The sequence below is a fragment of the Salvelinus fontinalis genome, chromosome 23, assembly GCF_029448725.1.
Source record: "Salvelinus fontinalis isolate EN_2023a chromosome 23, ASM2944872v1, whole genome shotgun sequence".
Lineage (NCBI taxonomy): Eukaryota > Metazoa > Chordata > Actinopteri > Salmoniformes > Salmonidae > Salvelinus > Salvelinus fontinalis.
Window position 1 is genome coordinate 42,918,389 of NC_074687.1, and position 27,835 is coordinate 42,946,223.

The window sequence follows — 27,835 nt, forward strand, 5'->3', positions numbered from 1 at the left end:
ACTTACACAAAGTGGGGAATATTATTTATTGACTGCCATTCAGCATGGCATCTGAAGGGTCTTCATATAAAGACATATTAATCTGTGTTTATCCAACATAGCAAAAACGAAATACCGCAGTAGTTATCCCCATTTGACAATCTTGAATTTCATTGATACATTAGATCTAAACATTTATATTATAAAGCATATGAAGTAACTCATATTTATATTTCTGCATTACAACATATAACTAAGCCTTTGCGGTCCTCTGAATATTGGCATTACAAAGATACATTTTAGATGTTAAGGCTCATTGTGAAAATAAAGTATAGAACCAATATCATCTCCTGCTTAGTCTTAAATGCTTGACATCTACATTACATGTCCAGGTAGAATTCGGTGACACAAGTAGCAATTCAGGGGGAAAGTGCTGCTTATTGTGCCTATGATAAATCTCAGATAACAAAACGTATATAATTATTCCTATCACCTACACTTTTTCTCTTCATTGTTTAAATTACAACAGCACCATTTCAGAAAAAAAAAGCCTAAGGCACATTAATTTGATAACCAACCTACTGTTAGCCAATCTGAGAATGTGTGAATGAGTGAATTGCAAGGCTAGATGACAAAACATGAGTGGACTAATTTTGACACCGCAAAAAAGCAGTGCTAGTGTTAACCATATCTGATATTCTCCCTATACTTTTGTTTTAGTGGATCTAATTTGGAATGATGCAAAGTCCATGCAGGAGCAATATTTTTTGAGTTTAAGGATGCACGAATAACGGTGCAAATTCAAGATACAGAATTAAGATGTATAGTTCTTGCATTCCAAACTCCCTATGAAATAGATTCCCAGGAGAGTATTTGAGGAGATACAGTGTGATATGACAACATCACGCTGCTATTTTACTCTGTCAAAATGAGACCTGAGGTGTAGATATTCTTCTCCTAGAACAGACCCTTCTCTTTCTTCAGATGCTGCTGCTTCCAGGTGGGCATGGAGTAGAACTCTACCCGGGACACACCCAGGATCAGAGCAAAGTCATCATTGGACAGATACTCCTGGAAAAGATCGAGGTATGGTATAGTACATGTTAAAATAGATGAGTGACTGACTACAATAATCAGGAATTTAGCTGACAGCTACACTGAAGTACAGACTGGCGAGAGACCAATCATGGAGATCCATTGTTATTTTACCTCCTTCTTGGTGGGGTCAACCCCATCGGGCAGGTCCTCTGTCTGGCGGTTCAACAGCTTGTCTGCGGGGAAGGTGGCCCCAACGGTGGGGGACAGCAGTGGTTCTCCAATGCTCTTGGAGTTCTTTTGAGTGGAGTTGGATGTGGTTCTGTCCTGTAGCCATAAACAGACAACAGACCATTCATTTAACCAGAACAGAACATAATATCTGACTGTGGTTTCTATGATGACACAATAATTGTTTGGATTTGAATTGCCTAGGTTAGAACACCTGGTCAAATGGTAGCTAGACCTTTGGGAACTTCATTGGTGGACATGTTTTCTAGTGCATATTAACATTAACACGTAAGTACTGTACATTTCCTTTGGATTGCATACTGTACCTGGCACTGTGCATTTGTAAAGAATGTTTACATGAGAACTGTTTTGTAAATCAGGTGACGTGAGTGGGCTTGAGAGAGATTAGAGACTCACCACGGTGATCTGGATGATGTCGGTGGCGTCCCCAAGCTCAGCCTTCAACTCCTGGTAGGATTTCCCTCCCTGTAGATATACAAAGCAAAGCAGCTTGTTTAAGTCAATCTTTTGTGCCCTGAGTAAAGAGACTTTGGTAACACTACCTGAAGCCAAGCGGTGAAATGCATCATTATGCAGTTAGAATGCATTGTTAGGCTTGTCAAGACCCCATTACAATATGTATTATCATCTCATAATTATCCTGACTACAAAGCATGCTACATACACTCCACATGTGTGGGTCCCAGGCGTGGAACCAGCCTGTGAAGGTGGGAGGCTCAAAGCCCTGCTTGACCAGCACGATGGGGGTGTCCACATTTCGACCACCTGGGTGGGTCCTCAGGTACTCATGTGCCGTGGGGACCACATTCTCCTTCTCTATTTGATTAGCTCCCTTGCCCAACCACAGGAACACCTGAGGAGGAAGAGGACCTCCTGTGTTTTAAAAGAACCAAACCTCCAGATCGTAGATTGATGGTAGTGCTGAGCGATTAACTGAAATGTCTTTTATTTTTCATTTTTTAAAACAACCAATTAACTGACAGCGGTTCAGATATTTTAATTCCATTTTTTTTTTTTTTTTCTTCTTCTGTGAGCTCAATGCGCACATTGCACAGTTTCAGTTCTAGCCTCAACTGTGCGATGTAGTAGGGAGTTGGTTTCCACCAGTCCAATAATCTACCTAGTTTAGTGCACAAAGCGTGATAATTAACTACAATGACCATAATCTTTTCCGGTCTGTGTTTCTTTTGGCCTGATACGGAAGGGACAAGAATGAGCAATCGTGAGGGCATATAGAGAGCAGCTGTTGCTTCGCGAGGCATCTCTACCTGAAAAAAACATTATCAAAGTGATTTATAGTTGGTATTCAGCAGTCATAAAAGTATGCCTTATTTACTTTGAAGATCTACAAAATAGTGATTTTGTAAGACAGCATAGGCAATAGAGATGAGATGATGACTTGGAATGACATAATAAAGTCATCAAATAAAACATATGTAATATACACTTCAACTGAAATATTTTATGAAGTAATGTGAATAAATGATGGTTGATAAGGGAATAAGCAGTATCGAGCAGTCACTACCATCACGGAACTTTTATTCATTGTTTTGTTCTGTGTTACAGCGTTCAACCCAAATAATCGAAAAACAAAATGGAAAACCGTGATTATTTCTTAACAATCTAACTGAAACCAAACCAACCCCAAAAAGCACTAATCGCTCAGCACTAATTGATAGAGACGACCAAAGGACAGTACAGTAGTATCCTGCCTGAAGACCAAACTGAAACAACGGGGAAACACAGCACATCAGTTTGGATTCCAGGGTTAAAAAGACAGGTATTCACCATATCCCAGATGTCCAGCAGCATGATGTCATCTTCGTCCAGATCGTCCTGGTTAAAGCTGGTGACCTCCATGGCCAGGAAGCGGCCTGTCTGATTGGAGCACTCGAAGAGACGTGGGGTGATGTTGTTGTGCTCTTCCTGAAACCTTGGTAGAGACCACAGACGGCCCAGGCAGAAGGCATCAGAAGGGGATGTCATTTTCAGTTACATTGTACTAGACAGTGTTTTGTTGTCTAGTACAATGGGTTTATGAATAAATTTTATTTAAACCCGCTAACTGAGTTCAGTTGAATAGGGCCCTTAGTGTGGTACCTCTTGCTGTTGGCATACTGGGTCTTGCCTCCCAGATTTACCCAGAAGTTAGCCGTCTCCTGGCCCTCTGCGATTACATGTTTTTCCCTCCTGGAGATGATGTCTGCCAGGGATTTGCCCATCTCTCGCTCATCACCACTACAGCCCTGCAAGGGATAAGAGTCATACCTTAGTCGCATAACTAGGTACAGCCCTTGTACTCTCCTCATAAGTGCTTAACTGCAGAACTGTTACATTGTCAAACCTGGATTACAAGTTTATGGCATTTCTCTGAAATGGTGCCTACCTTTCCGTACCACAGATAGCAGCAAGTGTCCGTGCTGAGCACAAAGACGTCGTTGGAGTTGAGGGACGAGGAGCGTGCTGGCACTTCGATGGCGCGGGTGTTGAACTCGTTGGTGCCGTGGATGTGGAAGAGACGAACTGCCGGCTGGACATGTGTAGCGTTGGCCCTGGAGCTCCCCTCCTGCAAACCATGATTACAATCTTGATGATGAGATAGGACAACATTCATGATGAGATTCCAATCACCAAGATGGAACTAGATGATGTCAAACGTAATTTGGACTTTTTAATTTGTCTCGTAATTGAATAAGATCTATGTGGTCTCATATTTCAGTCCCCTCTTGTAAGATGAATTACTTGAAATCCCTTTTGACAAAGGAATACCATGAAGCGCCTACCTCGTAGACCACCATCTTGCCCTTGAATATGGCCATGAGGTGGAGTGGTTCTTTCCCCATGGGCACTCGGACCTGAACTGGCTCACCGTTGTACTGCTGGTCGATGTTCACGGCTTGGAAAGCAGAGGCAGCCAGCTCTCCGGTGCTCGCATGGCGACCCTACATTGTACACATCAAACACACCGTAGTTACTGTACCTTTCTGCATAAGGTTGCATGGAAATCAAGCAAGACAGAGACAAAGTCATGGAATTAAGCTCTGCTCATATAAAACATTTCTGGTATTATCAAAGCTTGATTGCCAGGCAGACAGAGCTATGCCGATAATGCCAAAGAGGGAATGTTGGATAGGAGGGTGTACTGACCTGCCATATGTATAGTATGTAGTGACTCTTGTTGCTGACTTCATATTTGTAGAGGATGAGATAGCAGTCGCCTCCGTAGAAGTGGCCCAACCACTTCCTGTCCACAGGCACCAGTTCACTGTCCTCTAACCTCCACACCTGATTGGAGGAAAATGGGAAGTGTTGATTTCCATTGGATATACAGTTTAAAGGGGAGGATTATGAATAATTATTTTGTCAAAGCTAGTTATTACAGGTTGTTACCAACCTCTGCTTCGCCTGTTCCGTCATCGACCATTTTCTGCTGGGCAGCCACGTCAGGCCTTGCATGCATGGAAGTAGCATCAAACTTGATCTGCTCAACCTTGGCTGCATTGTCAAGAAAAAACATTTAGAGATACCAATGTTGGCTCATTCAGTGTTTTTTTTGTGTGACTTGCTCACCAATTTTGCCTGGACTGTTTGTGGTCCCCATCCCTACAGTCTGACCCTTCACGCTCCACCTCTGGAACAGCTGCTTGAACACGGCAGACTCGGCACCATCGTTCACCGTCTCGACGTAGGTGGAGATAGGGTAGCCCTTCGCCTTCTTGTATGCCTAGAATTACAAGATGCTTTTTAGTTGAATACAGAGGGGTCCTAAAATATCACTACCCTCCCTTTAAAAAATAATTATATATTTTTTTACCCCCTTTTTCCCCCCATTTTCGTGGTATCCCATTGTTAGTATTTACTGTCTTGTCTCATCGCTACAACTCCCGTACGGGCTCAGGAGAGACGAAGGTCGAGAGCCATGCGTCCTCCGAAACACAACCCAACCAAGCCGCACTGCTTCTTAACACAGCGCGCATCCAACCCAGAAGCCAGCCGCACCAATGTGTCGGAGGAAACACCGTACACATAGCGACCTGGTCAGCGTGCACTGCGCCCGGCCCGCCACAGGAGTCGCTAGTGCGCGATGAGACAAGGATATCCCTACCGGCCAAACCCTCCCTAACCCGGACAACGCTAGGTCAATTGTGCGCCGCCCCATGGACCTCCCGGTCGCGGCCGGCTGCGACAGAGCCTGGGCTCGAACCCAGAGTCTCTGGTGGCACAGGGGACAGCAAAGGGATATCAAAAGCATTGTGAATCTGAAACGTGTCAAGAGGTGCCGCTCACTTCTGCTTTATCCAAAGACTCGGACCGTTCTGTCTTGGAAGCCTTCTTTCCTTTCCAGATAAAGATCCTTATACCACCTTGATCCAACAGATAGCAATCCTGTGAAATTAGTACATTTAGATTAGATGATGTTTCACTTAATACAATTTAACTTATCGATGCCTCTACTGGCAACTAAAGAGGTTTAATGTTTGCCTAAAGGAGTGTCAGCGCTGCATTATTCATTGCTGCACAATTCTTGTGTGGCATAGTCAGAATATCTGCAACCATTCTAACAGATTCAACCCACTGGGCACACTACGACGTTTCAAGGTGGACATTTTGGTCAAATTCACCCACTCAAAAAGACAGCCATCGAAAAGCACAACCAAATTCCAATTGAAAAACAATGTCAGATAATTTGTATTTATACAACTTAATGTGCTATCACTGTGCTTCCTATAATAGCACAACCTAACCACCCGGATTGCATTTTAATATTACATTAAAAGCAGTGGTGGCTGGTGGCACTTTAAATGGGGAGGAGGGGCTCATAGTAATGGCTGGAACTTAATCAATGGAATGGTATCAAACACATCAAACACCTAGTTTACATTTGTTTGATACCATTCCCTTCACTGCATGCCCTTGCCACTGTTTCGGTAAAAAGCTGAAGGATGGGACTGGAGAAATGTAATCAGTCTCAAATTCATAGGCAGTGCTATGGATACTAAAATTATAGTTTTATGCATGTTTTTTGGCTATACAGGACAGTGTTTGTTTACATTTACTTTGTTTACAAACATTGGAGACATGGACAGAAGTACAGTCTGCTGTCATTCTGATCTAAGAATATTACTCCTGCTTATTATGAAGAAAAAATACATCTGTTTAACTTTGTAAAGTAAAGGTGTGTTTAGAATTATTTTTGTTGTATTAATGCTATTTAATCTCTCCTCAGACTAATATTATTCTGTTTGTCCTGTGGGTACCATTGCCACTGTTCCACCCCTTGTGTATTGCGCTGTCATGGTGTATTTTTACAAGCTTATATTCGAGGTTCTGATTGGATACGACAGTTGAACGAAGCTAAAAGTTGTATTCTTCAAGAATGAATGGGTACATACAGTTGAAGTCGGAAGTTCACATACACTTAGGTTGGAGTCATTAAAACTCGTTTTTTAACCACAAATTTCTTCATAACAAACTATAGTTTTAGCAAGTCGGTTAGGACATCTACTTTGTGCATGACAAGTAATTTTTCAAACAATTGTTTACAGACAGATTATTTCACTTATAATTCACTGTATCACAATTCCAGTGGGTCAGAAGTTTACATACACTAAGTTCACTGTGCCTTTAAACAGCTTGGAAAATTCCAGAATATTATGTCATGGCTTTAGAAGCTTCTGATAGGCTAATTGACATCATTTGAGTCAATTGGAGGAGTACCTGTGGATGTATTTCAAGGCCTACCTTCAAACTCAGTGCCTCTTTGCTTGACATCATGGGAAAATCAAAAGAAATCAGCTAAGACCTCAGAAAAAAAGTGTAGACCTCCACAAGTCTGGTACATCCTTGGGAGCAATTTCCAAACTCCTGAAGATACCACGTTCAATAGTACGCAAGTTTAAACACCATGGGCCCACGCAGCCGTCATACCACTCAGGAATGAGACGCGTTCTGTCTCCTAGAGATGAACGTACTTTGGTGCGAAAAGTGCACATCAATCCCAGAAAAACAGCAAAGGACCTTGTGAAGATGCTGGAGGAAACAGGTGGAAAAGTATCTATATCCACCGTAAAAAGGCCGCTGAACAGGAAAGAAGCCACTGCTCCAAAACACAAAGATCGTACTTTTTGGAGAAATGTCCTCTGGTCTGATGAAACAAAAATAGAACTGTTTGGCCATAATGACCATCGTTATGTTTGGAGGAAAAAGGGGGAGGCTTGCAAAAAGAACATCATCCCAACCGTGAAGCGCGGAGGTGGCAGCATCATGTTGTGGGGGTGCTTTGCTGCAGGAGGGACTGGTGCACTTCACAAAATAGATGGCATCATGAGGAAGGAAATGAGGAAAGAAAATTATGTGGATACATTGAAGCAACATCTCAAGACATCAGACATCAATCAGGAAGTTAAAGCTTGGTCCCAAATGGGTCTTCCAAATGGACAATACTCCAACCATACTTCCAAAGTTGTGGCAAAATGGCTTAAGGACAACAAAGTCAAGGTATTGGAGTGGCCATCCCAAAGCCCTGACCTCAATCCTATAGAAAATCTGTGGGCAGAACTGAAAAAGTGTGTGCGAGCAAGGGGGCCTACAAACCTGACTCAGTTACACCAGCTCTGTCAGGAGGAATGGGTCAACAATCACCCAATTTATTGTGGGAAGCTTGTGGAACTCTACCCGAAACGTTTGACCCAAATGAAACAAATTAAAGGCAATGCTACCAAATACTAATTGAGTGTTTGTAAACTTCTGACCCACTGGGAATGTGATGAAAGAAATAAACGCTGAAGTAAATAATTCTCTCTACTATAATTCTGACATTTCACACTCTTAAATTAAAGTGGTGATCCTAACTCACCTAAGACAGGGAATTTTTACTAGGATTAAATGTCAGGAATTGTGAAAAACTGAGTTTAAATGTATTTGGCTAAGATGTATGTCAACTTTCGACTTCAACTTTATCATGAATTTATAAGTCCAGAAATGTATGTAGCAATCGCTGATTGCCGCTTAACTTTAAGCTATTTACTGTATTATGTACAAAAGTAATAGTGAATTGTGTTTGGTTGACAACACAACCAAACATCAACATTTAAAGGAGCTGTATCTAATGCTTGGATGGTTTCATCTGAGCCACAATTTTTTCAGTTACATTTTTGATTTAATTGGAGACGTGATTCCAACATATAATTTGTTCATCTGTCGGAAAGTGAATAGGCTATTTACTGTATTGCAAAAGTAATATTGAAGGAGATGTACACTGAGTGAACAAAACATTAGGAACACCTTCTCTTTCCATTACATAGACTGACCATGGGAACCCGGGGAGTGCAACTCAATATTAGGAAGGTGTTCCTAATGGTTGTTATAAACTCGGTGGTTCAAGCCCTGAATGCTGATTGGCTGACAGCCGTTGTATATCAGACCGCATACCACAGGTTTGACTAAACACTTCTTTTTACTGCTCTAATTACGTCGGTAACAAGTTTATAATAGCAATAAGGCACCTCGGTGGTTTGTGATATGGCCAATACACCACGGCTAAGAGTATATCCTTATCATTTTCTCATTCTTTTATGAGCCTGATCATTTTATTGTGCATAAGCTCAGTCAATATGATTTCATGGCGCACGCCCACATACTTTAAATTGTGGTTAAAAGTGCTGAAATAACAGGGTCATATCCGGAAAGTAACAGGAGACAACAGGGAAATAAGACGGCAACAACCAGATACGAACGTGGTATACAGAAGATAGCCCTATTTGGGAAAAGACCAAGTCCATATTATGGCAAGAACAGCTCAAATAAGCCACGAGAAACAAGTCTATCATTACTTTAAGACATGAAGGTCAGTGAATTCAGAACATTTCAAGAACTTTGAAAGTTTCTTCGAATGCAGTCGCAAAAACCATCAAGCGCTGTGATGAAGCTGGCTCTCATAAGGAGCACCACAGGAAAGGAAGACCCAGAGTTCATTAACTTTAACATGCTTCCTCCCCTTTCCATGATTCCATGATTGACAAGGAGTCTGACCTCGTGATTCAACAGGTCCTGAGACAGAGGCTTCACTGCTACCTCCTGCACCACAAGGTTCCCCTGGGCATCTGAGATACTGCACAGAACAAACATATTTATGTTATTTTTCAGAATAATTCTATAATAATGAGAAGCGTGCCAACCGGGTAACATACTGCATGATGGCTAACTCTCACTAGCTAGTTCACATCTGCTACAGTATATGTCTATGACAGGTCAAACGAGGTTATAATGTCTATGACAGGTCATACAAGTTTATAATGTCTATGAAATGTCAGTCATAAGAGTTTATAATGTCTATGACAGGTCACAAAGGGGCTATAATGTCTATGACAGGTCCTAAGGAGGTTATAAACATCCCTGAAGTGGTCAGCACTCACTGAAAGAGCTTGACGCTGGACCTCAGCTTCTGGTCGACAACGTCATCAGACGCGATGCTGTCCCTGATGTCTCGTCTCCTCTCTCCCAGGTGCTGCTTCATCAGCTTCATGGCCTCCTCGGAAGACTTCTCATCGTCACCTTCCACCACGCTAACCTGCGCCCGTCCCCCTCTTTCCCTGTCACGGATGTCCTTGGCTAGAGTCATCCCCTGTAAAGAACAACAACTGCTACAACATCAGCCTTACAGAACGGTCAACTTTCACGATTTTTCTACCCCACTGAGCCATTGGAACCACAATCCAGTCTTCATTTTATGCTTTTAAATTCTGTAAGCGCTAGGTTTATAGGCAGAGGTCTTTCTACTTAGGGGTCTTGTTTGAATGCTTAAAAAATATACCCTTTCTCACTTCTCTTCCTCGTGGTTATCACTGATCTTGTAAAGGAGTGCATAACTGGCTGCAGGGAAGTCAGGCGCAGGAGAGCAGAAATGGTTAGCAAACGGAGCCCTTTATTGGGGCGAACAAAACACGGCACTCAGAAAACTAAATACACACGGGTTACAATAACCCGGCGCAAACCAGCCTGGAGTACACATACATTTACACATTACAATTCCACACAGACATGGGGGGGGGGGGGGGGGGGGGACAGAGGGTTATATGCAAGACGAGTAATGAGGGAATGCAAACCAGGTGTGTGGGAAAACAAGACAAAACAAATGGAAAATTAAAGGTGGATCGGCGATGGCTAGAAGACCGGTGACGTCGACCACCGAACGCCGCCCGAACAAGGAGAGGGACCGACCTCGGCGGAAGTCGTGACAGATCTGATATGCCTGGAGGTGTGAAGGCAATGTACATTTACATTACATTTAAGTCATTTAGCAGACGCTCTTATCCAGAGTGACTTACATGTAGTTTGACCCATGTAGTTTCACCTATCACACATTCATTATGTACCAAAGTAAAAAAAAAAAGTAAAAATGCCACCCCTCCACTGCTTCAGTTCCTGAAAACTTGGGGCGGTAAGATCCTGATGCACAGATGGGAACTAAACTTCCCCGAGATCTGTCCATTTTGCTCACAGCATTTAGATGAAGAAATTGTCACCCATAAAGTTATGTTCAACTGGTACTGTATTTCTCTATCGCTGTGGTCTAAAATGTCTCCTTACCTTGAGTCTTTCCATACGGTTGCTCTTAGGTCCGTTCCACTGGATGATGAGGTTGCCCAGGTCAAGCAGGAACACATCCCCCTTGTTGAAGCTGCTCCAGCTCATGTCCACCTGGATGGTTGGATGGATGGTGATGGAAACGGTGATGGATGGCGATGGAAAGGACACACAGATTCATTTCATTATAACATTCCCTGAATTTGATTAACAATATGATACAAACAGCAACAGGAGAGCAGTTGTCGAATTGAGGCTTTTACTCGATGCTGACATGGTTATATCAAGTAACATAGTGGGTACAAAGGCACATTCCTCCTCATATTTGTCCTGTTTTTACATTTTCAGATGTTAAATTCATGACTAAACGTAATTTCTAAACCCACGTTTTATCATTATTATTTACTAAACGATCGGTCAGAGGTATTTGGCAGAGGGGGCACACTAACTGGATCAGGAAAAGAGTACCACCCTCTATTCTCCCTAGTAAGTGGTGTCTTCCAAGGTGCACGGAGCAAAGAGATGCTTAGTCAGGTCACTAGAAACTTTAGTGACTAGTGAGTGCCCGTATTGTCAGTAGAGGAGGAGAGAGAGAGTGACACACACACAGCGTTTTACTTGATTTTAGCTGACGGAGATATGCTTGTAAATTAATTTTCTCAATTTATGCAGCCTATTGATTCCTTCTTGATGAATAAATAAAATGTAAATGTTGTTTCTCTTTAATACTAGCCACCTAGCAATTTTATGAAGTTGGCTTCAGCTAACCAGCTAAATAGCTTCCCAATCTCCCAACCTCATAACTGTCAATTAACTAAAATTGCTTTAATTATTTGGTTATGACACCAATGCAAACTCCTAGGCATAAAACTTCTTAAACAATCAATGTGCATCATTCATTAAAATGACAATTGAACAGATAAAGAGGTAAGCTTAGATACGTTATCAAGACAGGAAATATATACAGTGCATTCAGAAAGTATTCAGACCCCCTACACAATACCCCGTAATGGCAAAGCAAAAACAGGTTTTTCAAAATTAAAAATCTGAAATACCTTATTTGCATAAGTAATTCTGATTTTGAAAGGAACACACCTGTCTATATAAGGTACCACAGCTGACTGTGCACGTTAGAGCAAAAAACAAGCCATGAGATCGAAGGAATTTTTCGTAGAGCTCTGAGACAGGATTGTGTCGAGGCACAGATCTGGGGAAGGGTACCAAAAATTGTCCGTCTCATTGAAGATCCTCAAGAACACAGTGGCCTTCACCATTCTTAAAAGTAAGAAGTTTGGAACCACCTAGACTCTTCCTAGAGCTGGCCGCCCGGCCAAACTGAGCAATCTGGGGAGAAGGGCCTTGGTCAGGGAGGTGACGAAAAACCCGATGGACACTCTGACTGAGCTCCAGAGTTCCTCTGTGGAGACGGGAGAACCTTCCAGGAGGACAACCATCTCTGCAGCATTCAATCAGACCTTTATGGTAGAGTGGCCAGACGGAAGCCACTCTACAGTAAAAGGCACATGACAGCCCGCTTGGAGCAAAAAGGCATCTCAAGATTCTCTGGTCTGATGAATGCCAAGTGCCACGTCAGGAGGAAACCTGACACCATCCCAACGGTAAAGCATGGTGGTGGCAGCATCATGCTGTGGGGATGTTTTTCAGCGACAGGGACTGGGAGACTTGTCAGGATCGAGGGAAAGATGAATGGAGCAAAGTATAGAGAGATCCTTGATGAAAACCTGCTCCAGAGAACTCAGGACCTCAAACTGGGGTGAAGATTCTTCTTCAAACAGGACAACAACCCTAAGCACACAACCAAGATAACGCAGGAGTGGCTTCGGGACAAGTCTCTGAATATCCTTGAGTGGCCCAGCCAGAACCTGGACTTTAATCCCATCGAACATCTCTGGAGGGACCTGAAAATAGCTGTGCTATCGACACACCCCATCCAACCTGACAGAGCTTGAGAGGATCTGTAGAGAAGAATGGGAGAAACTCCCCAAATACAGGTTTGCCAAGCTTGGAGCGTCATACCCAAGAAGACCCATCGCTGCCAAAGGTGCTTCAACATAGTACAGAGTAAAGGGTCTGAATACTTATGTAAATGTTATATTTCAGTTCTAAACACCTGTTTTTGCTTTGTCGTCATGGGGTATTGTGTGTAGATTGATGAAGGGAAAAAATTGTTTTGTCCATTTTAGAATAAGGCTGTAATGTATTAAAATGTGGAAAAGTCAAGGGAATACTTTCCGAATGCACTGTTTCTTTTACATAAAATTAGACATAACGATTATGGCTCTAGATTTCAGGAAAAAGCTGTTTCAGGTGTTTGAAAAATGCAAAATTATTCAACCCCCCTCCTCAACCCTTACGTACTTTGTGTCGCTTCTAAAATAATAGGTGTATGACGCACCTGATTGATACTGTAGGTTTTTTAACAGTAAATTGCACGGATGTGTCGACCAACAATCTCTTTAAGGGTTAGATATCTCTAAGGGTTAACGATTTTTCCAATATAAGACATTGTACTCAGCGTTCACAATTAGGTGTACATTTACCTTGGGATGATCATAAAGACACATCAGTGTGATTAGTTGACAGTCTTTAAGTGTGATTATGCCAGTTGTAGAGGAGCTACACAGAGCCAGTCAGTGGCACAGCAAATGTGACTAAACATTTATGCACTTGAACCCAAGTGTTCTGCATCTCTTCTGAGGTGAGGTGTGGAGAGCTGTTTCTAGTCCAGTAGAATTGAAGAAGGCGATATAGTAAATGAAGAAGACATTAGTCGAGGGCAGAGCCGAGGCTGTGTGAAGGTAATATATTCCACCAGGGATATATTGGCTTGAGTTGGGGCTAGGGCTGTGAGCTTTCTCACCTCTCCAGCCACCACATTCTTCCTTCCCTTGACATGGAGCAGGCGGCGGATGTTGTAGGTGTTGGTCTCCACCTGCTTCATCCCAGACGCCACGCCGCCACTCTTGTAGCTGCGGAAAAACACGCACAAGGAGTACTGTCAGATAACGGCCATCAATGATGGTTTGAAACCCTTTTTGATGTTATATGGAATTAATACCAGGATTATGGTCAATTTGAATTGATGTCAGTAAATTCTGGAAGTAAACTGAAATTCTAAATCAATAATTGAAAAATAGGCGTATGTTTTCAATGACTTCTCAATAGAATGGATAAATGGATAAACTATTTCATACATTTTTAAAAATGTAAAATTCAACTCAATTCCTTCAATTGAAATTGAACCCTGCTGAATACCATTACATATTAGGTACGTTGGCTTGCGTTGTGCGTCACTGTTTGGTTCTGAAGTTATTTATGTTGTGCTGTACCACTCTGACTCCACTCCACCCTACATACTCTTCTGCCTGACCACTATACTTTTTTTTCAGAAGCCAGAATGCAGAAGTGATGGTTGTGTTAACTTCCTCAGTGTTTATTTTTTCTCCTGCCTGCTGTAGTAACATCCCCCTCTGACATTCAGTCGCGATACAATTTAAGATTAGACAAAGAAACACTACAAGAGGAAACGGCCTTTGCTGTAGAGGGGAGGGGGCTATATAATATTACTACAATCTACAGTAACTGCCAAGAACGCCAACATAAAGTTTCTTAATAGGGTGTTTGGCCACCCACCACGAGCCGCCAGAACAGCTTTAATGCGCCTTGGCATAGATTCTACAAGTGTCTGGAACTCTATTGGAGGGATGCGACACCATTCTGCCACGAGAAACGCTGTCTCAGGTGCTGCTCTAGAATCTCCCATAAGTGTTCACTTGGGTTGCGATCCGGTGACTGAGACACACACACCCTTTAAACCCCCTATGCTCATTTGAGACCCTTCTTTCAAAGGCACTCTGGTACTGCTTGCTGTGCGGCAGCAGAGAGAACAGTAATACCTACATTAGCTCGTCTGGTAGGCTTGTGCATTTGGGCAGCTCGCGGCTGGGTGTCCTTTTGTAGTCTGTAATAATTTGCATGCACTGACATATCCGACGAGCGTGGGAGCTGGTGTAGTAGGATTCAATCTTAGTCTTGACGCTTTGCCTCTTTGATGATTCGTCTGAGGGCATAGCGGGATTTCTTATAAGCGTCCGGGTTAGAGTCCTGCTCCTTGAAAGCGGCAGCTCTACCCTTTAGCTTAGTGTGGATGTTACCTGTAATCCATGGCTTCTGGTTGGGGTATGTACGTACGGTCACTGTGGGGACAATGTCATCGATGCACTTCACGATGAAGCCGGTGACTGCTGTGGTATACTCCTCAATGCCATCCCGGAACAAAAAACAGTCCTGTAGCTTAGCATCTGCATCAGCTGACCACTTCCGTATTGAGCAAGTCACTGGTGCTTCCTGCTTTAGTTTTTGCTTGTAAGCAGGAGTCAGGAGGATAGAATTATGGTCAGATTTGTCAAATGGAGGGCGAGAGAAAGCTTTGTAAGCGTGTCTGTGTGTGGAGTAAAGGTGGTCTAGAGGTTTTTTTCCACCTGGTTGCACATGTAACATGCTGGTAGAAAATAGGCGAAACAGATGTCTGTTTTCCTGCATTAAAGTCCCCGACAACTAGGAGTGCCGCTTCTGGAGGAGCATTTTCATGTTTGCTCATGGCTTTATACAGCTCGTTGAGTGCGGTCTTAGTGCCAGCATCGGTTTGTGGTGGTAAATAGACAGCTACAAAAAATATAGATGAAAACTCTCTTGGTAAATAATGTGATCTACAACTTATCATGAGATACTCTACCTCAGGTAAGTAAAACCTTAAGACTTCCTTAATATGTGATTTTGCGCACAAGCTGTTATTGACAAATAGACACAGACTGCCACCCCTTGTATTACCGGAGGCAGCTGTTCTGTCTTGCTGATGCTCAGAAAAAACAGCCAACTGTATATTATCCATGTAAGATATTACAGTTATTAATGTCCTGTTGGTAGGATAGTCTTGACCGGAGCTCATCCAGTTTATTCTCCAATGATTGCACGTTGGCCAATAGGACTGATGGTGCCCCGTATTGGCATCTTTTCTTCATGAGAATGAAGGGGATTTGGGCCTGGTCCGGTATCTGGAGTAAATCCTTTGCGTCCGACTCGTTAAAGAAAAAACAATTCGTCCATTTCGAGGTGAGTAATCGCTGTTCTGATACCCAGAAGCTATTTTTTGTCATAAGAGACGGTTGCAGAAACATTATGTACAAAATAAGTTACAAACAACGCGAAAAAACACACAAAATAGCACAATTGGTTAGGAGCCCGTAAAACGGCAGCCATCTCCTCCGGCACCATTCTTTACGCACTAGTGATGAAGTCAATCTGTCACGACTTCCCCCGAAGGTGGCTCCCCTGCCTGTTCGGGCGGTGCTCGGTGGTTGTCATCGCCGGTCTACTAACCGCCACCGATCCCTTTTTCCTTTTCTGTTAGTTTAGTCTTATTAGTTGCACCTGTTCCTTTTTGTGTTTCTTGATTTTGGTCTATTTAAGCCTGTAAGGCCCGCTTAGGTTTGTGCGGGATTATTTTGTGTTCTCTGTCGATTGTGGATGTGTTTTGTTCTCTGGATCGTTTGCCCTGTGTTCTGGGTTGGTCAGTGTGTATGCGCCCTGTGTCGCCCCGTGACACAATCTCTCCTCCACTTTGAGCCATGAGAGATTGACATGCATATCATTAATGTTAGCTCTTCGTGTACATTTAAGGGCCAGCCATGCTGACCTGTTCTGATCCAATTGTAATGTTCCTAAGTCCCTCTTTGTGGCACCTGATTACACAACTGAACAGTAGTCCAGGTGCAACAAAACTAGGGCCTGTAGGACCTGACCTGTTGATAGTGTTGTTTAGAATGAGGAGTAGTGCTTTATTATGGACAGACTTCTACCCATCTTAGCTACTGTTGTATGAACATGTTTGACCATGACATTTCACAATCCAGGGTTACTCCAAGCAGTTTAGTCACCTCAACTTGCTCAATTTCCACATTATTCATTACAAGATTTAGTTGAGGTTTAGGGTTTAATGACTGATTTGTCCCAAATACAATGCTTTTAGTTTTTGAAATATTTAGGACCAACTTATTCCTAGCCACCAATTCTAAAACTAACTGCAGCTCTTTTGTTAAATGTTGCAGTCAGTTCAGTCGCTGTAGTAACTGACGTGTAAAGTGTTAAGTCATCTGCATACATAGACTCACTGGCTTTACTCAAAGCCAGCTGTATGTCGTAAGTAAAGATTGAAAAAGGCAAGGGTCCTAGATAGTTGCCCTGGGGAATTCCTGATTCTACCTGGATTATGTTATAAATCCCAAAATCTGAAATGTGTCCTCTTTAAGATTTGCTCACAGCAGTGAGGACGAAAGCAGTATCTTTGCACATACTGTTGGTAGCAGCATCGCTGATGTTGGTAGCTATACAATGTAGATCCAGCCAGGTCAGGTTGCAGGGGAAAAGCAGCAGGGAATACAGCAACAATAACTGTGGGACAAGGGATAACTGTGTCGCGTACTGTGTTCAAGCTGTTTGTGGAAAACCCTGCTAGTTTGACACTGATAGCTCCCAGCTAGGCTAGTAGCTAGCTTTGGCAATCCCGGGACAGAAGGTAGTGGTCACAAAATCAAAAAGTATATAAATTAAACTTTGCAAGGAAACACTGTCACAATTTTACACAAACAATAAACCGAGGTCTCTCGTTCAGTGTTCAATATACGTCGCACTCTGATGGCGTGTGAATAATGAGTTGAAGGAACTGAAGTTGTTTGTCTATAAATAGTTTGACATGACATATTATCCATGCAGTAGGCAGGTGTTGTTTGTTGTACATCACTCACATTATGCCCTTTTTGAAGTATCCACGAAAGGTGTTGCTCTCAAAGCCCTGCGCCTCACGGTGCTGCACAGCCATGCCTCCCAGGTGCTCGTCCATCATGGTGGTGTAGATGGCCGCCGCCCCCTGCTCGTCATGGGAGGTGGCCTTTCCCAGCCAATAGTGGAGGTCGTAGGTGAACGAGCTGCGCATCTTATTGGTCTACGGGATCAGACAGAAATATGTTACTGGGATGTCACTGTGTATTTTGTACTTTTTTGGAGTAGTTTTGAATACGCATACATAATGCTACATAGATTACTTACGTATAGAACGACATAGCTGTCACCTTCATAGAATTGTCCATATGCTTTAGAAGGGAAGGGCACCATCTCCATGTCCTGACCAATAAGGAAATATGAACAAGTTCAATAACACTTAATGTCCTTGTGTGAAAAAGTTTAGATTAAGAGCCTAACTTGGAATGGCATTTACATGTTAGACGTTTGTTCTGCTATCATATTCATTTCACACTCTTAGAAAAAAAGGTTTCCAAAAGAGTTCTTCGGCCCTCCCCATAGGAGAACCCTTTTTGGTTCCAGTTATAACCATTTTGGGTTTCATGTAGAATCCTCTATGGAAAGGGTTCGACATGGAACCCATAAGGGTTCTTCCTGGAACCAAAAGGGTTATACATGGAACCAAAAAAGGGTTCTCTTATGGGGACAGCCAAATATTTATTTTAGGTTCTAGGTAGCACCTTTTTTTTCTAAGAGTGTAGTGATGACAAAATATATATGTTCTGGTGTCTCACCTCTATCCTCCATATCTGCAGCCCTGGCGTGGTTTTATTCAGGACTTTGGCAACTTGGGTTTTGACCTGCATCTGTGGCATGGTGCCAGATTCAGCTTAGAAAATATACCTAGAAGGAAAGGGAAAGGGTTCACTGTGTCTGAATGGAACTAGCTAACCTGAATACACTGCTCAAAAAATGCATTTGTGGCCTGCTGGAGGTCATTTTGCAGGGCTCCTCCTTGCACAAAGGCGGAGGTAGCGGTCCTGCTGCTGGGTTGTTGACCTCCTACGGCCTCCTCCACGTCTCCAGATGTACTGGCCTGTCTCCTGGTAGCGCCTCCATGCTCTGGACACTACGCTGACAGACACAGCAAACCTTCTTGCCACAGCTCGCATTGATGTGCCATCCTGGATGAGCTGCACTACCTGAGCCACTTGTGTGGGTTGTAGACTCCGTCTCATGCTACCACTAGAGTGAAAGCACCGCCAGCATTCAAAAGTAACCAAAACATCAACCAGGAAGCATAGGAACTGAGAAGTGGTCTGTGGTCACCACCTGCAGAACCACTCCTTTATTGGGGGTGTCTTGCTAATTGCCTATAATTTCCACCTTTTGTCTATTCCATTTGCACAACAGCATGTGAAATTTATTGTCAATCAGTGTTGCTTCCTAAGTGGACAGTTTGATTTCACAGAAGTGTGATTGACTTGGAGTTACATTGTGTTGTTTAAGTGTTCCCTTTATTTTTTTGAGCAGTGTACATTCTGTTGTACACACATTCAATAGTATTCCATACCGTGACGCAGAGAACTTAGAATACTTAAAATCTCTTAAAACCTCATCAACAAAACAGACACAAACTCTATAAACTCTACTGTTTCTTAGTGTTACCTGGCTCCGCTACCTTGTATGACTTACTAATGGGAGGAGTTGACCCATATTTCTTTGAGTTGATCATTTGCTGAGTCAATGATGTCACCTCAGTAGATTATTTCATTTTCTGTCTCAGGTCACAGAATGGTACTGGGAGTATACTGCTCAAGAGTATCTCACTATGTGCTCATTGTACTGTCAAAAGCAGGGTGGGAACCTACTCGAATGAACCATTTATTTTGAAGAAACCATTGCAGGAGAATTGTAAACAGTTGGCCACAATGAAGGAAGTGAAAGCCTCAGTACCGCCCAAATGTTACCACATCCTTGAACACATATACAGCAGTCGCCAATTTCCTGAGTGCCAAAACACATGGTGCCTTACTACAGTGTCTATAATGGTTATACTGCTATGGTCTCATGGCTTATTTGACTAATTATAATCTATGTCAAAACTGAAAAGGCATCTAAAGTGTGCTTCATGTAGCATAAATTAAGGGAATGACACATTTATGTTTAGTCATTTAGTTGGTACATTTTGCTGCGAGCCGAAGCCAAGTTCTTATGATAGCCAAGTTCTTCTCTATGAATCTAAGAGAGAGATGGAGAACAATGACCTTATCAAGGCTTTAAACCTTTAGGACCGGTATCTCAGACACAGAATAGGCTAAACTGAATCTCTGTTAACCATGAAGTAAACTCTTGCGTAATTTGGTCATCTGCACACAATCTGATCACGGGACATTAGGCTAAGCTTAGTCCTGAACAAATAAAATATTTCAATAGAAATTCGGCACAGAGCATGTATTTTTGTCCTGGACTAGCCTATGTTTAATCTGTATTTAAATGTCCACTGTGAACTTTTGAAATGTGAAGCTTGTAGACAAGGGTTTGGACATCTGATTCTACAGTGAGACTCTGAGAGCTTGATGATTTACACCTCCAGCAACTCATTTGTGTATGAGTCCATGCTAGTGGGCGAATGTCTTTACTGTTTACATTTATACCACTGCTTAATCTACGTCCTCAAAAACATTATTTCTATTATATTTAGTCTATTTTCGCAATATTAGCATTTCCAACTGAGGACAAGGGAGACCAACGCACTCATAATTTGTCTTCCTATGTATGAACTAACCACAGTATAGATGTGTGTATGCTTATCATAAAACAATAACTTTATGAGGAAAATAATTATCCTCTAACTGCTATTCAGAGGTCTGTTGATGGAGTAATACAATAATGACTCATTGCAACCACAATTATATTCTCTGTGCCCTGATTGGATAATACTCTATGATAAAGGAGGGGCCTAACGTTGGTTGAGTGACAGGTTGACAGAGGACACTGCTCCTCCCACATCCATTCCCAGGCCAACCAACCATGATATGAATCCCACTGATTTCCTCAACCCAGTTCAAAGGTGGAGATGGTTCATGATCTGGGAACTCCCTTTTATCGCACTGTGGTAATCATCCTGCCTGTGACCTCAAGGTCCCATAGCTTTACAGTTACTACCAACCCCTGAGGCCGACCAAGCAGGGCAGCATCCTGTGGTATAATATTGGCTGATATGGGTGAGGGCCTGGCATAGTGCCAAATGGCATCTCTCCTCTTACTAGGGTGATGTAGAGTAGTAGTGTTGTAGATCCCTCCCCATACTATAACATCTACACTACCGTTCAAATACTTGGGGTCACTTAGAAATGTCCTTGTTTTTGAAATAAAAGCAAATTTTTTGTCCATTGAAATAACATCAAATTCATCAGAAATACAGTGTAGACATTGTTAATGTTGTAAATGACTATTGCTGGTCATTTTTTATGAATTATCTACATAGGCGTACAGAGGCCCATTATCAGCAGCCATCACTCCTGTGTTCCAATGGCACGCTGTGTTAGCTAATCCAAGTTTATAGTTTTAAATGGCTAATTGATCATTAGAAAACCCTTTTGCAATTATGTTAGCACAGCTGAAAACTGTTGTCCTTATTTAAAGAGGCAATAAAACTGGCCTTCTTTAGATTAGTTGAGTATCTGGAGCATCAGCATTTGTGGGTTCGAATAGACTGACGAGTTTCAGAAGAAAGTACTTTGTTTCTGGCCATTTTGAGCCTGTAATCGAACCCACAAATGCTGCTGCTCCAGATACTCAACTAGTCTAAAGAAGGCCAGTTTAATTGCCTCTTTAATCAGGACAACAGTTTTCAGCTGTGCTAACATAATTGCAGAAGGGTTTTCTAATGATCAATTAGCTATTTAACACTATAAACTTGGATTAGCTAACACAACGTGCCACTGGAACACAGGAGTGATACAACCTTAAGACACTGTTTCACCTGGTTGATCAGTAAAGTCCCCATTTCAGAAAGCTGCACAAGTTTAATACCAAGTTTAATGGTCTGGACATTGTGTGTGTGTGTATACACAATACGTCTTAGTTGTTTAGCTCACGCTTTGCCTAATTTCTAAGGGACCGTGCCTGTGATCATGCCCTAGTTGTCCTTGGTTTTGGTTCATCGGGCTGCTTTCTCCACCCTTCTCATGCCATCTACTAACATGTAAAAAATACAAAGGAAAATATGCACACAAACGCTAGCTGTGAAATGGACCACAAAAGCTAAGAAGTAGCCTGCGTGTATCTAATACAGCAACAACCATGTCACGGCATGAAGACTTTTCCATCGGTGCCCAAAATCTAAAGTCATCCATCCCTTTTCAATGCGTCAAGCTGAAGTGTTGTACAGTCATTTAAATGTCTATGTCTTCTATGACCAATATCAATACATTTGCAGGTTGGCACTTTCACTACTTTAGCCGATACCAGCATCTAACACAGGTCAGCTTTCCTTAGCCTACCACTCCAAGGCTCCACAGTAACCAAGCCAACATTTCACCTTAATTGTCTACATCAAGACAGAGCCTGTTCAACATAAACCCTCTTTTGCTACATCATATCTTTGTGGAAACAAACAGAAACCGACCAATAGCATGGTACGTTGTACAAAGGACTCACCTAATGTGGTGGAACCAGGAGTGGAGAGGAAAGGGTGAGATATGTTAGGATCTAGCAGGATCTTACCACCCCGTTTACAGCACCTGAATTTTGCCCTCTCTCTCTCTCTCTCACACACACACACACACACACACACACACATGATTGTCCATAACCTCAGTGACCATATATGGCAAGCAGGGGTGATACGCATACAGGTGTGTGTACCTTCTCTCATCTAGTGCCGAGCGACCTTGTTCCTAGGAACAAGTGTTTAGTCCATAGCTGTCTCATTGTGTTTGTCCTCATCAGTAGTGAGTCATATTTACTTGTGGTCATCCCTCCCCTCCCTGCCCTTGCTGTTTGTTTGCTGTTGAATATACATTTAGAGGAACAGTTTATTTTAGGCAAAAAAAATGACCAGGTATTTCTATGGAAATTATTGTTAATTACACAGTAATGGCTTGTGTGTTACATGTTTGTTTTTTTCTCAAACAATTGTGTTAAATTCTTTGAAGAAAGTACTGGAATGTACAGAACACAATTTCCCAATGAAAACCATGAAAGCTAGATGTATTGTGTTTGAGTTGGCTTTGGTCATCAATTAGTTTCAAACTGAATGTGTTGTTTCAGTGAAGTTCCCATTCAATAATAATGGAGTTCCATGGTGATTTTGAGTTTGTTGTGAGTATGGGTGGTTTCTGTGTATTATTGGTCTGTCTGTGGGTTTGGTCAGTAAAGGGAAGCACAATTAATCAATGTGGCCCGAGGGGGTGTGGTATATGGTCAATATACCATGGCTAAGGGCTGTTCTTATGTACAACGTAACGTGGAGTGCCTGGATACGGGCCTTAGCCGTGGTATATTGGCCATATACCACAAACCCCCAAGGTGCCTTATTGCTATTATAAACGGGTTACTAATGTAATTAGAACAGTAAAAATAAATGTATTGTCATACCCGTGGTATATGGTCTGATTTACCACGGCTGTCAACCAATCAGCATTCAGGGCTCGAACCACCCAGTTTATGATGCAGTGTGTGTTATTTGTTCTTTGTTGGTTGTATTATGGTTTTCTGTAGGTTATACACTCTTAGAAAAAGGGTTCTTTGGGGTTCTATATAGAACCGTTTTGTTTTTTTGGATGAGATTAAGGAACCCTTTACTAAAAAAGGTTATATATATATATATACTGAACGAAAATATAAACGCAAAATGCAACAATTTCTAAGATTTTACTGAGTTACAGTTCATAGAAGAAAATCAGTCAATTGAAATGAATTCATTAGGCCCTAATCTATGGATTTTATATGACTGGGAAGAGGAGCAGCCATGTGTGGGCCTGGGAGGACATAGGGCCACCCACTTGGGAGCCAGGCCCAGCCAATCAGGATGACTTTTTCCTCTCAAACAGAAATCAGCTTTTTGTGCATATGGAAATTTTCTGGGAACTCAAAGGGGTTCTGTATAGAACCTTTTGGTCAATTAAAAATGTAACTGCCATTCCGATTCCTAAACCAACTGCCATTCCAACATGAACATGCAAGAGGACAGTGGCTGAACCAACACGCAAGTAGCCTACCAATGAACACATTATTTTCCCATGTATTAAGGTAAGCAAAGTTGATTATTTAATTAAAATATATGAAGCCAAAGTCATATGATAAACTATAAGCTAGACAAAGTTAAACGTTATTACAATTTGAGCCTATTTGTAAGCTAGCTAGCTAATTTAGCTATATAAACCAAAAATCTAGGCTACTTTAATTAGCTAGTGTAACGGCAGCCTTCCTCCTCTTCGTCTGAAGGTGTAGCAGGGATCGGACCAAGACGCAGCGGAGCTCGTGTTCAACATGTTTTTAATAAACAAGACGAAACCACTTACAAATAACAAACGTGGCAAACCGATAAAGTCCTAGCTGGTGCAGAGAAACGCAAAGACAGGAAACAACCACCCACAATCCCCAACACAAAACAAGCCACCTAAATATGATTCCCAATCAGAGACAACACAAAACACCTGCCTCTAATTGGGAACCATATTAGGCCAAACATAGAAACAGACAAACTAGACACACAACATAGAATGCCCACCCAGCTCACGTCCTGACCAACACTAAAACAAGCAAAACACACAAGAACTATGGTCAGAATGTGACAGCTAGTCTTTCAAATAATCATCATTTTAAAAAATGGGATATGCCAAAAAGAGCTACAGACCCAGCCTGACACTGGCAATTAGCTAATTGCTAATTTATTTCAGTATTTCAGTGTGGAGCCAGTTGAAGGGACTTTGTTTAATGAAGCCATTAGAAGACTGTTGCTGACTGAGAGGAGGTATGTGTAAATTATTTCTAATACATTATGTAAAATAAGTATCAGTGATTCAATAGCCTAGTTAAGTCATTACATGACTTTTAGCACACACTTTTTTTGCTGTCTTGCAGTAGCCCAGAACTACCAACGGCAGAAGATCTCTCTTTTGGCTGCTGCTGACAACAACTGCATGTACACTGAACAAAAATCTAAATGCAACATGTAAAGTGTTGGTCCCATGTTTCATGAGCTGAAATAAAAGATCCCTGAAATGTTCCATATGCACAAAAAGTTTATTTCTCGCAAATGTTGTACACAAATTTGTTTACATCCTTGTTAGTGAGCATTTCTTCTTTGACAATATAATCCATCCACCTGACAGGTGTGGCATGTAAGGAAGCTGATTAAACAGCATGATCAGTGGTCATGATCATGATCATGGTAAGCTGATGGTTGAAGTTATCCCTCTAGTGGTGTGGGGGCTGTGCTTTGGCAAAGTCGGTGGGCTTATATCCTGCCTGTTTGGCCCTGTCCGGGGGTATCGTCGGATGGGGCCACAGTGTCTCCCAACCCCTCCTGTCTCAGCCTCCAGTATTTATGCTGCAGTAGTTTATGTGTCGGGGGGCTAGGGTCAGTCTGTTATATCTGGAGTATTTCTCCTGTCTTATCCGGTGTCCTGTGTGAATTTAAGTATGCTCTCTCTAATTCTCTCTTTCTTTCCCTCTTTCTTTATTTCTCTCTCTCGGAGGACCTGAGCCCTAGGACCATGCCTCAGGACTACCTGGCCTGATGACTCCTTGCTGTCCCCAGTCCACCTGGCCGTGCTGCTGCTCCAGTTTCCACTGTTCTGCCTGCGGCTATGGAACCCTCGACAACCACTGTGAATATTATTATTTGACCCTGCTGGTCATCTATGAACATTTGAACATCTTGGCCATGTTCTGTTATAATCTCCACCCGGCACAGCCATAAGAAGACTGGCCACCCCTCATAGCCTGGTTCCTCTCTAGGTTTCTTCCTAGGGTTCTGTCCTTTCTAGGGAGTTTTTCCTAGCCAATGTGCTTCTACACCTGTATTGCTTGCTGTTTGGGGTTTTAGGCTGGGTTTCTGTACAGCACTTTGAGATATCAGCTGATGTAAGAAGGGCTTTATAAATACATTTGATTTGATCAGTGCACAGGTGCACCTTGTGCTGGGGGCAATAAAAGGCTGCTCTAAAATGTGCAGTTCTATCAACTCTCCGGGTCTCCTGACCATAATCCAAAATCTGGTCTGAAATGCACAAATGATTAACCCTTGTAGTTCCCTCAGCTTTATGATGACCTGTAAATGTATACACACACGTCACACACACATGCACACACCACAACAAATTACAAACCCTAACCACCTACAGGCTAAGCATGATGTACAGTTTTAACTACCGCTGAACCAAATATTGAATGATGGCTATTATTCAAGCCTTCTTGTTATTATGGAGGCCCCTCAGCCAACCACTCTCTTCTCTCCCTCCTTGTCCTTTGCTGGCCTCTCTGTCTGACCACTGTCCAGAAGATCGGACCACTATGGTCTGACTCTGTGTCATTTGGACCGGGTTGCCTCCGTTTCCCCGGGCCAAATGGATCTTCAAAGAACTTCACAAAGTTAAACGGACCATTCAAATTTGGCAAATGCTAAGTGGGAGGTGCACTGCTACAGTAGGGAGCTGTTTCGTCCTCTAATGGGCCGGACTTTTGTTCCCCTGAAGTCATGCAACAACTCAACGCAGGAGCCCCTCAGAAACGCTGCTGATTAGAGAAGAGGGACTGCATGGGAAAATTCAGAGCAAGACAGGTTACCAAAAGGTATCTATGGACTGGCCAACACTCAGAGACACAGGCTACACGTGATGTACAGACATGCACGTACACATGCATACACAGACAAACACTAGGCTTTATACAGAGACATAGAAACATTGCAGGCAGCGCCATACGTACGGTGCACTTCCCCTCAGCTTTGCAATGACCTGTGATTGCATACACACATCAGACAGACAGACAGACAGACAGACAGACAGACAGAGACACACACACACAGTAGGCGCATACAGAGACACAACAAACAAACAATGCCAGTAGGGTCACGCGAACAGTGCACACATGTAAGCAGGCTCACAGAAACAGATACACTTATACGTTCATACAGACGGACACACTAACACGTTACACACAAACACATGCTCACACCTGCTGACAGCTTTGAAGCCCTTAGGTGGAAAGTCAGCCCTAAGGGTTTGACTCCAGATCTTGTTTACTCACTAAACAACCTTCTCACTTTCCCATTGTTATCCAAACCACACTAAATCAAAGCCTGTTCCCACCGGCGTCGTGCACCACAACCCCCCTAGAATCACGAGGAAACAAACAAGGAGCATTCACCCGTCAAACACTGCTTCACCTACCTCAGTCAGGTGGAGGTTGTGTGTGTCTCCTTGACAGCGTCAGTGCGTCAGGCTCTCTCTCACAATCTCTCTCTCTCTCCCTCCACCTGCTGCTTGTGTCTCGGTGAACTTCAGCCCCTTGTGTACAGCCACTCCCTCTGCCTCCTCCAACTCATTAACCAACCCCTTGGTGCTGTGGTAGTGGTGCCTGGAAGGAGATAAAGAGAGCCAGCACCTCGGAGCTGCCTGTATCCCCCGTTGAGTGGCTGCCACTGGGTGCTCCTCTCCTGGGGCTGGGCTGGCGGACCCTCACCCCCCTTCCGTGGCTCTGGGTGAATGGTTAGTGCAGCTCCATGGCTCTCCATTTGTGAAAGTGCTACGGAGTGTCGAAGGCCCTCAGAGGAGGGGGTAAGACCCAACCTCAACACTCACGCGTAGCTGAGCTCCCCCCTGCCTCTCCCCCTAGTTCCCTCTCCTGTTCCCCCCCGTCTCTAACACAATGGGCCGATCAGCTGGTAAGGCATGGTTGCACAGGATTTTGAGCGCTTGGGATGCTGCAGGTTGCAAAACTTTCTGTCTTGTGTGGATTTGAAAGTCAGGTATTTTCCTGACATCAAGCTTTGCATAATAGGAAGATGAGATAGTAGATTTGTTGATAATATGAATTTGAATATTATTAAAATGTAGGGGGGGGGGGGAAGAAGGGAAGCGCTGCTAGGGTACACAATAGTAGGTCTCTGTAGATGCTCTGTCGTTGTGATGACTGCAGAGTGCATCACTTT

At 42.8% G+C, this 27,835-nt stretch overlaps 1 protein-coding gene and 1 long non-coding RNA gene across 2 annotated transcripts; one reads left to right on the top strand and one right to left on the bottom strand.

Annotated features, from left to right (window-relative positions):
- Window positions 1-12: 12 nt before the first annotated feature.
- Window positions 13-27,237, bottom strand: LOC129821376 (villin-1-like). Its single transcript, XM_055878989.1, has 20 exons — window positions 27,075-27,237; window positions 18,465-18,573; window positions 17,977-18,051; window positions 17,676-17,872; window positions 13,733-13,841; window positions 10,855-10,965; window positions 9,681-9,889; window positions 9,298-9,376; window positions 5,554-5,652; window positions 4,837-4,990; window positions 4,661-4,761; window positions 4,414-4,551; window positions 4,050-4,208; window positions 3,653-3,832; window positions 3,367-3,512; window positions 3,055-3,199; window positions 1,931-2,119; window positions 1,663-1,731; window positions 1,189-1,341; window positions 13-1,050 (listed from the first exon to the last, which is right to left on the bottom strand). The coding sequence occupies exons 2-20, from the start codon at window positions 18,543-18,545 to the stop codon at window positions 937-939; spliced, it is 2,508 nt and encodes an 835-aa protein (XP_055734964.1). The 5' UTR covers window positions 18,546-18,573; window positions 27,075-27,237; the 3' UTR covers window positions 13-936.
- LOC129821378 (uncharacterized) lies at window positions 958-10,310 on the top strand. Its single transcript, XR_008754302.1, has 3 exons — window positions 958-1,065; window positions 1,626-1,716; window positions 9,770-10,310. It is a non-coding gene; the product is annotated as an uncharacterized LOC129821378 (long non-coding RNA).
- Window positions 27,238-27,835: the final 598 nt, after the last annotated feature.

What these genes read in the sequence shown, in the direction of transcription:
- LOC129821376 (XM_055878989.1), bottom strand. Translation starts at nt 18,545, where the DNA reads ATGCCACAGATGCAGGTCAAAACCCAAGTTGCCAAAGTCCTGAATAAA. An exon ending in ACCGTATGGAAAGACTCAAG is followed by an intron (nt 9,890 to 10,854) that starts GTAAGGAGACAT and finishes TGTTCTTTACAG; the next exon opens with GGGATGACTCTAGCCAAGGA. An exon ending in ACATACTATACATATGGCAG is followed by an intron (nt 4,209 to 4,413) that starts GTCAGTACACCC and finishes TGTACAATGTAG; the next exon opens with GGTCGCCATGCGAGCACCGG.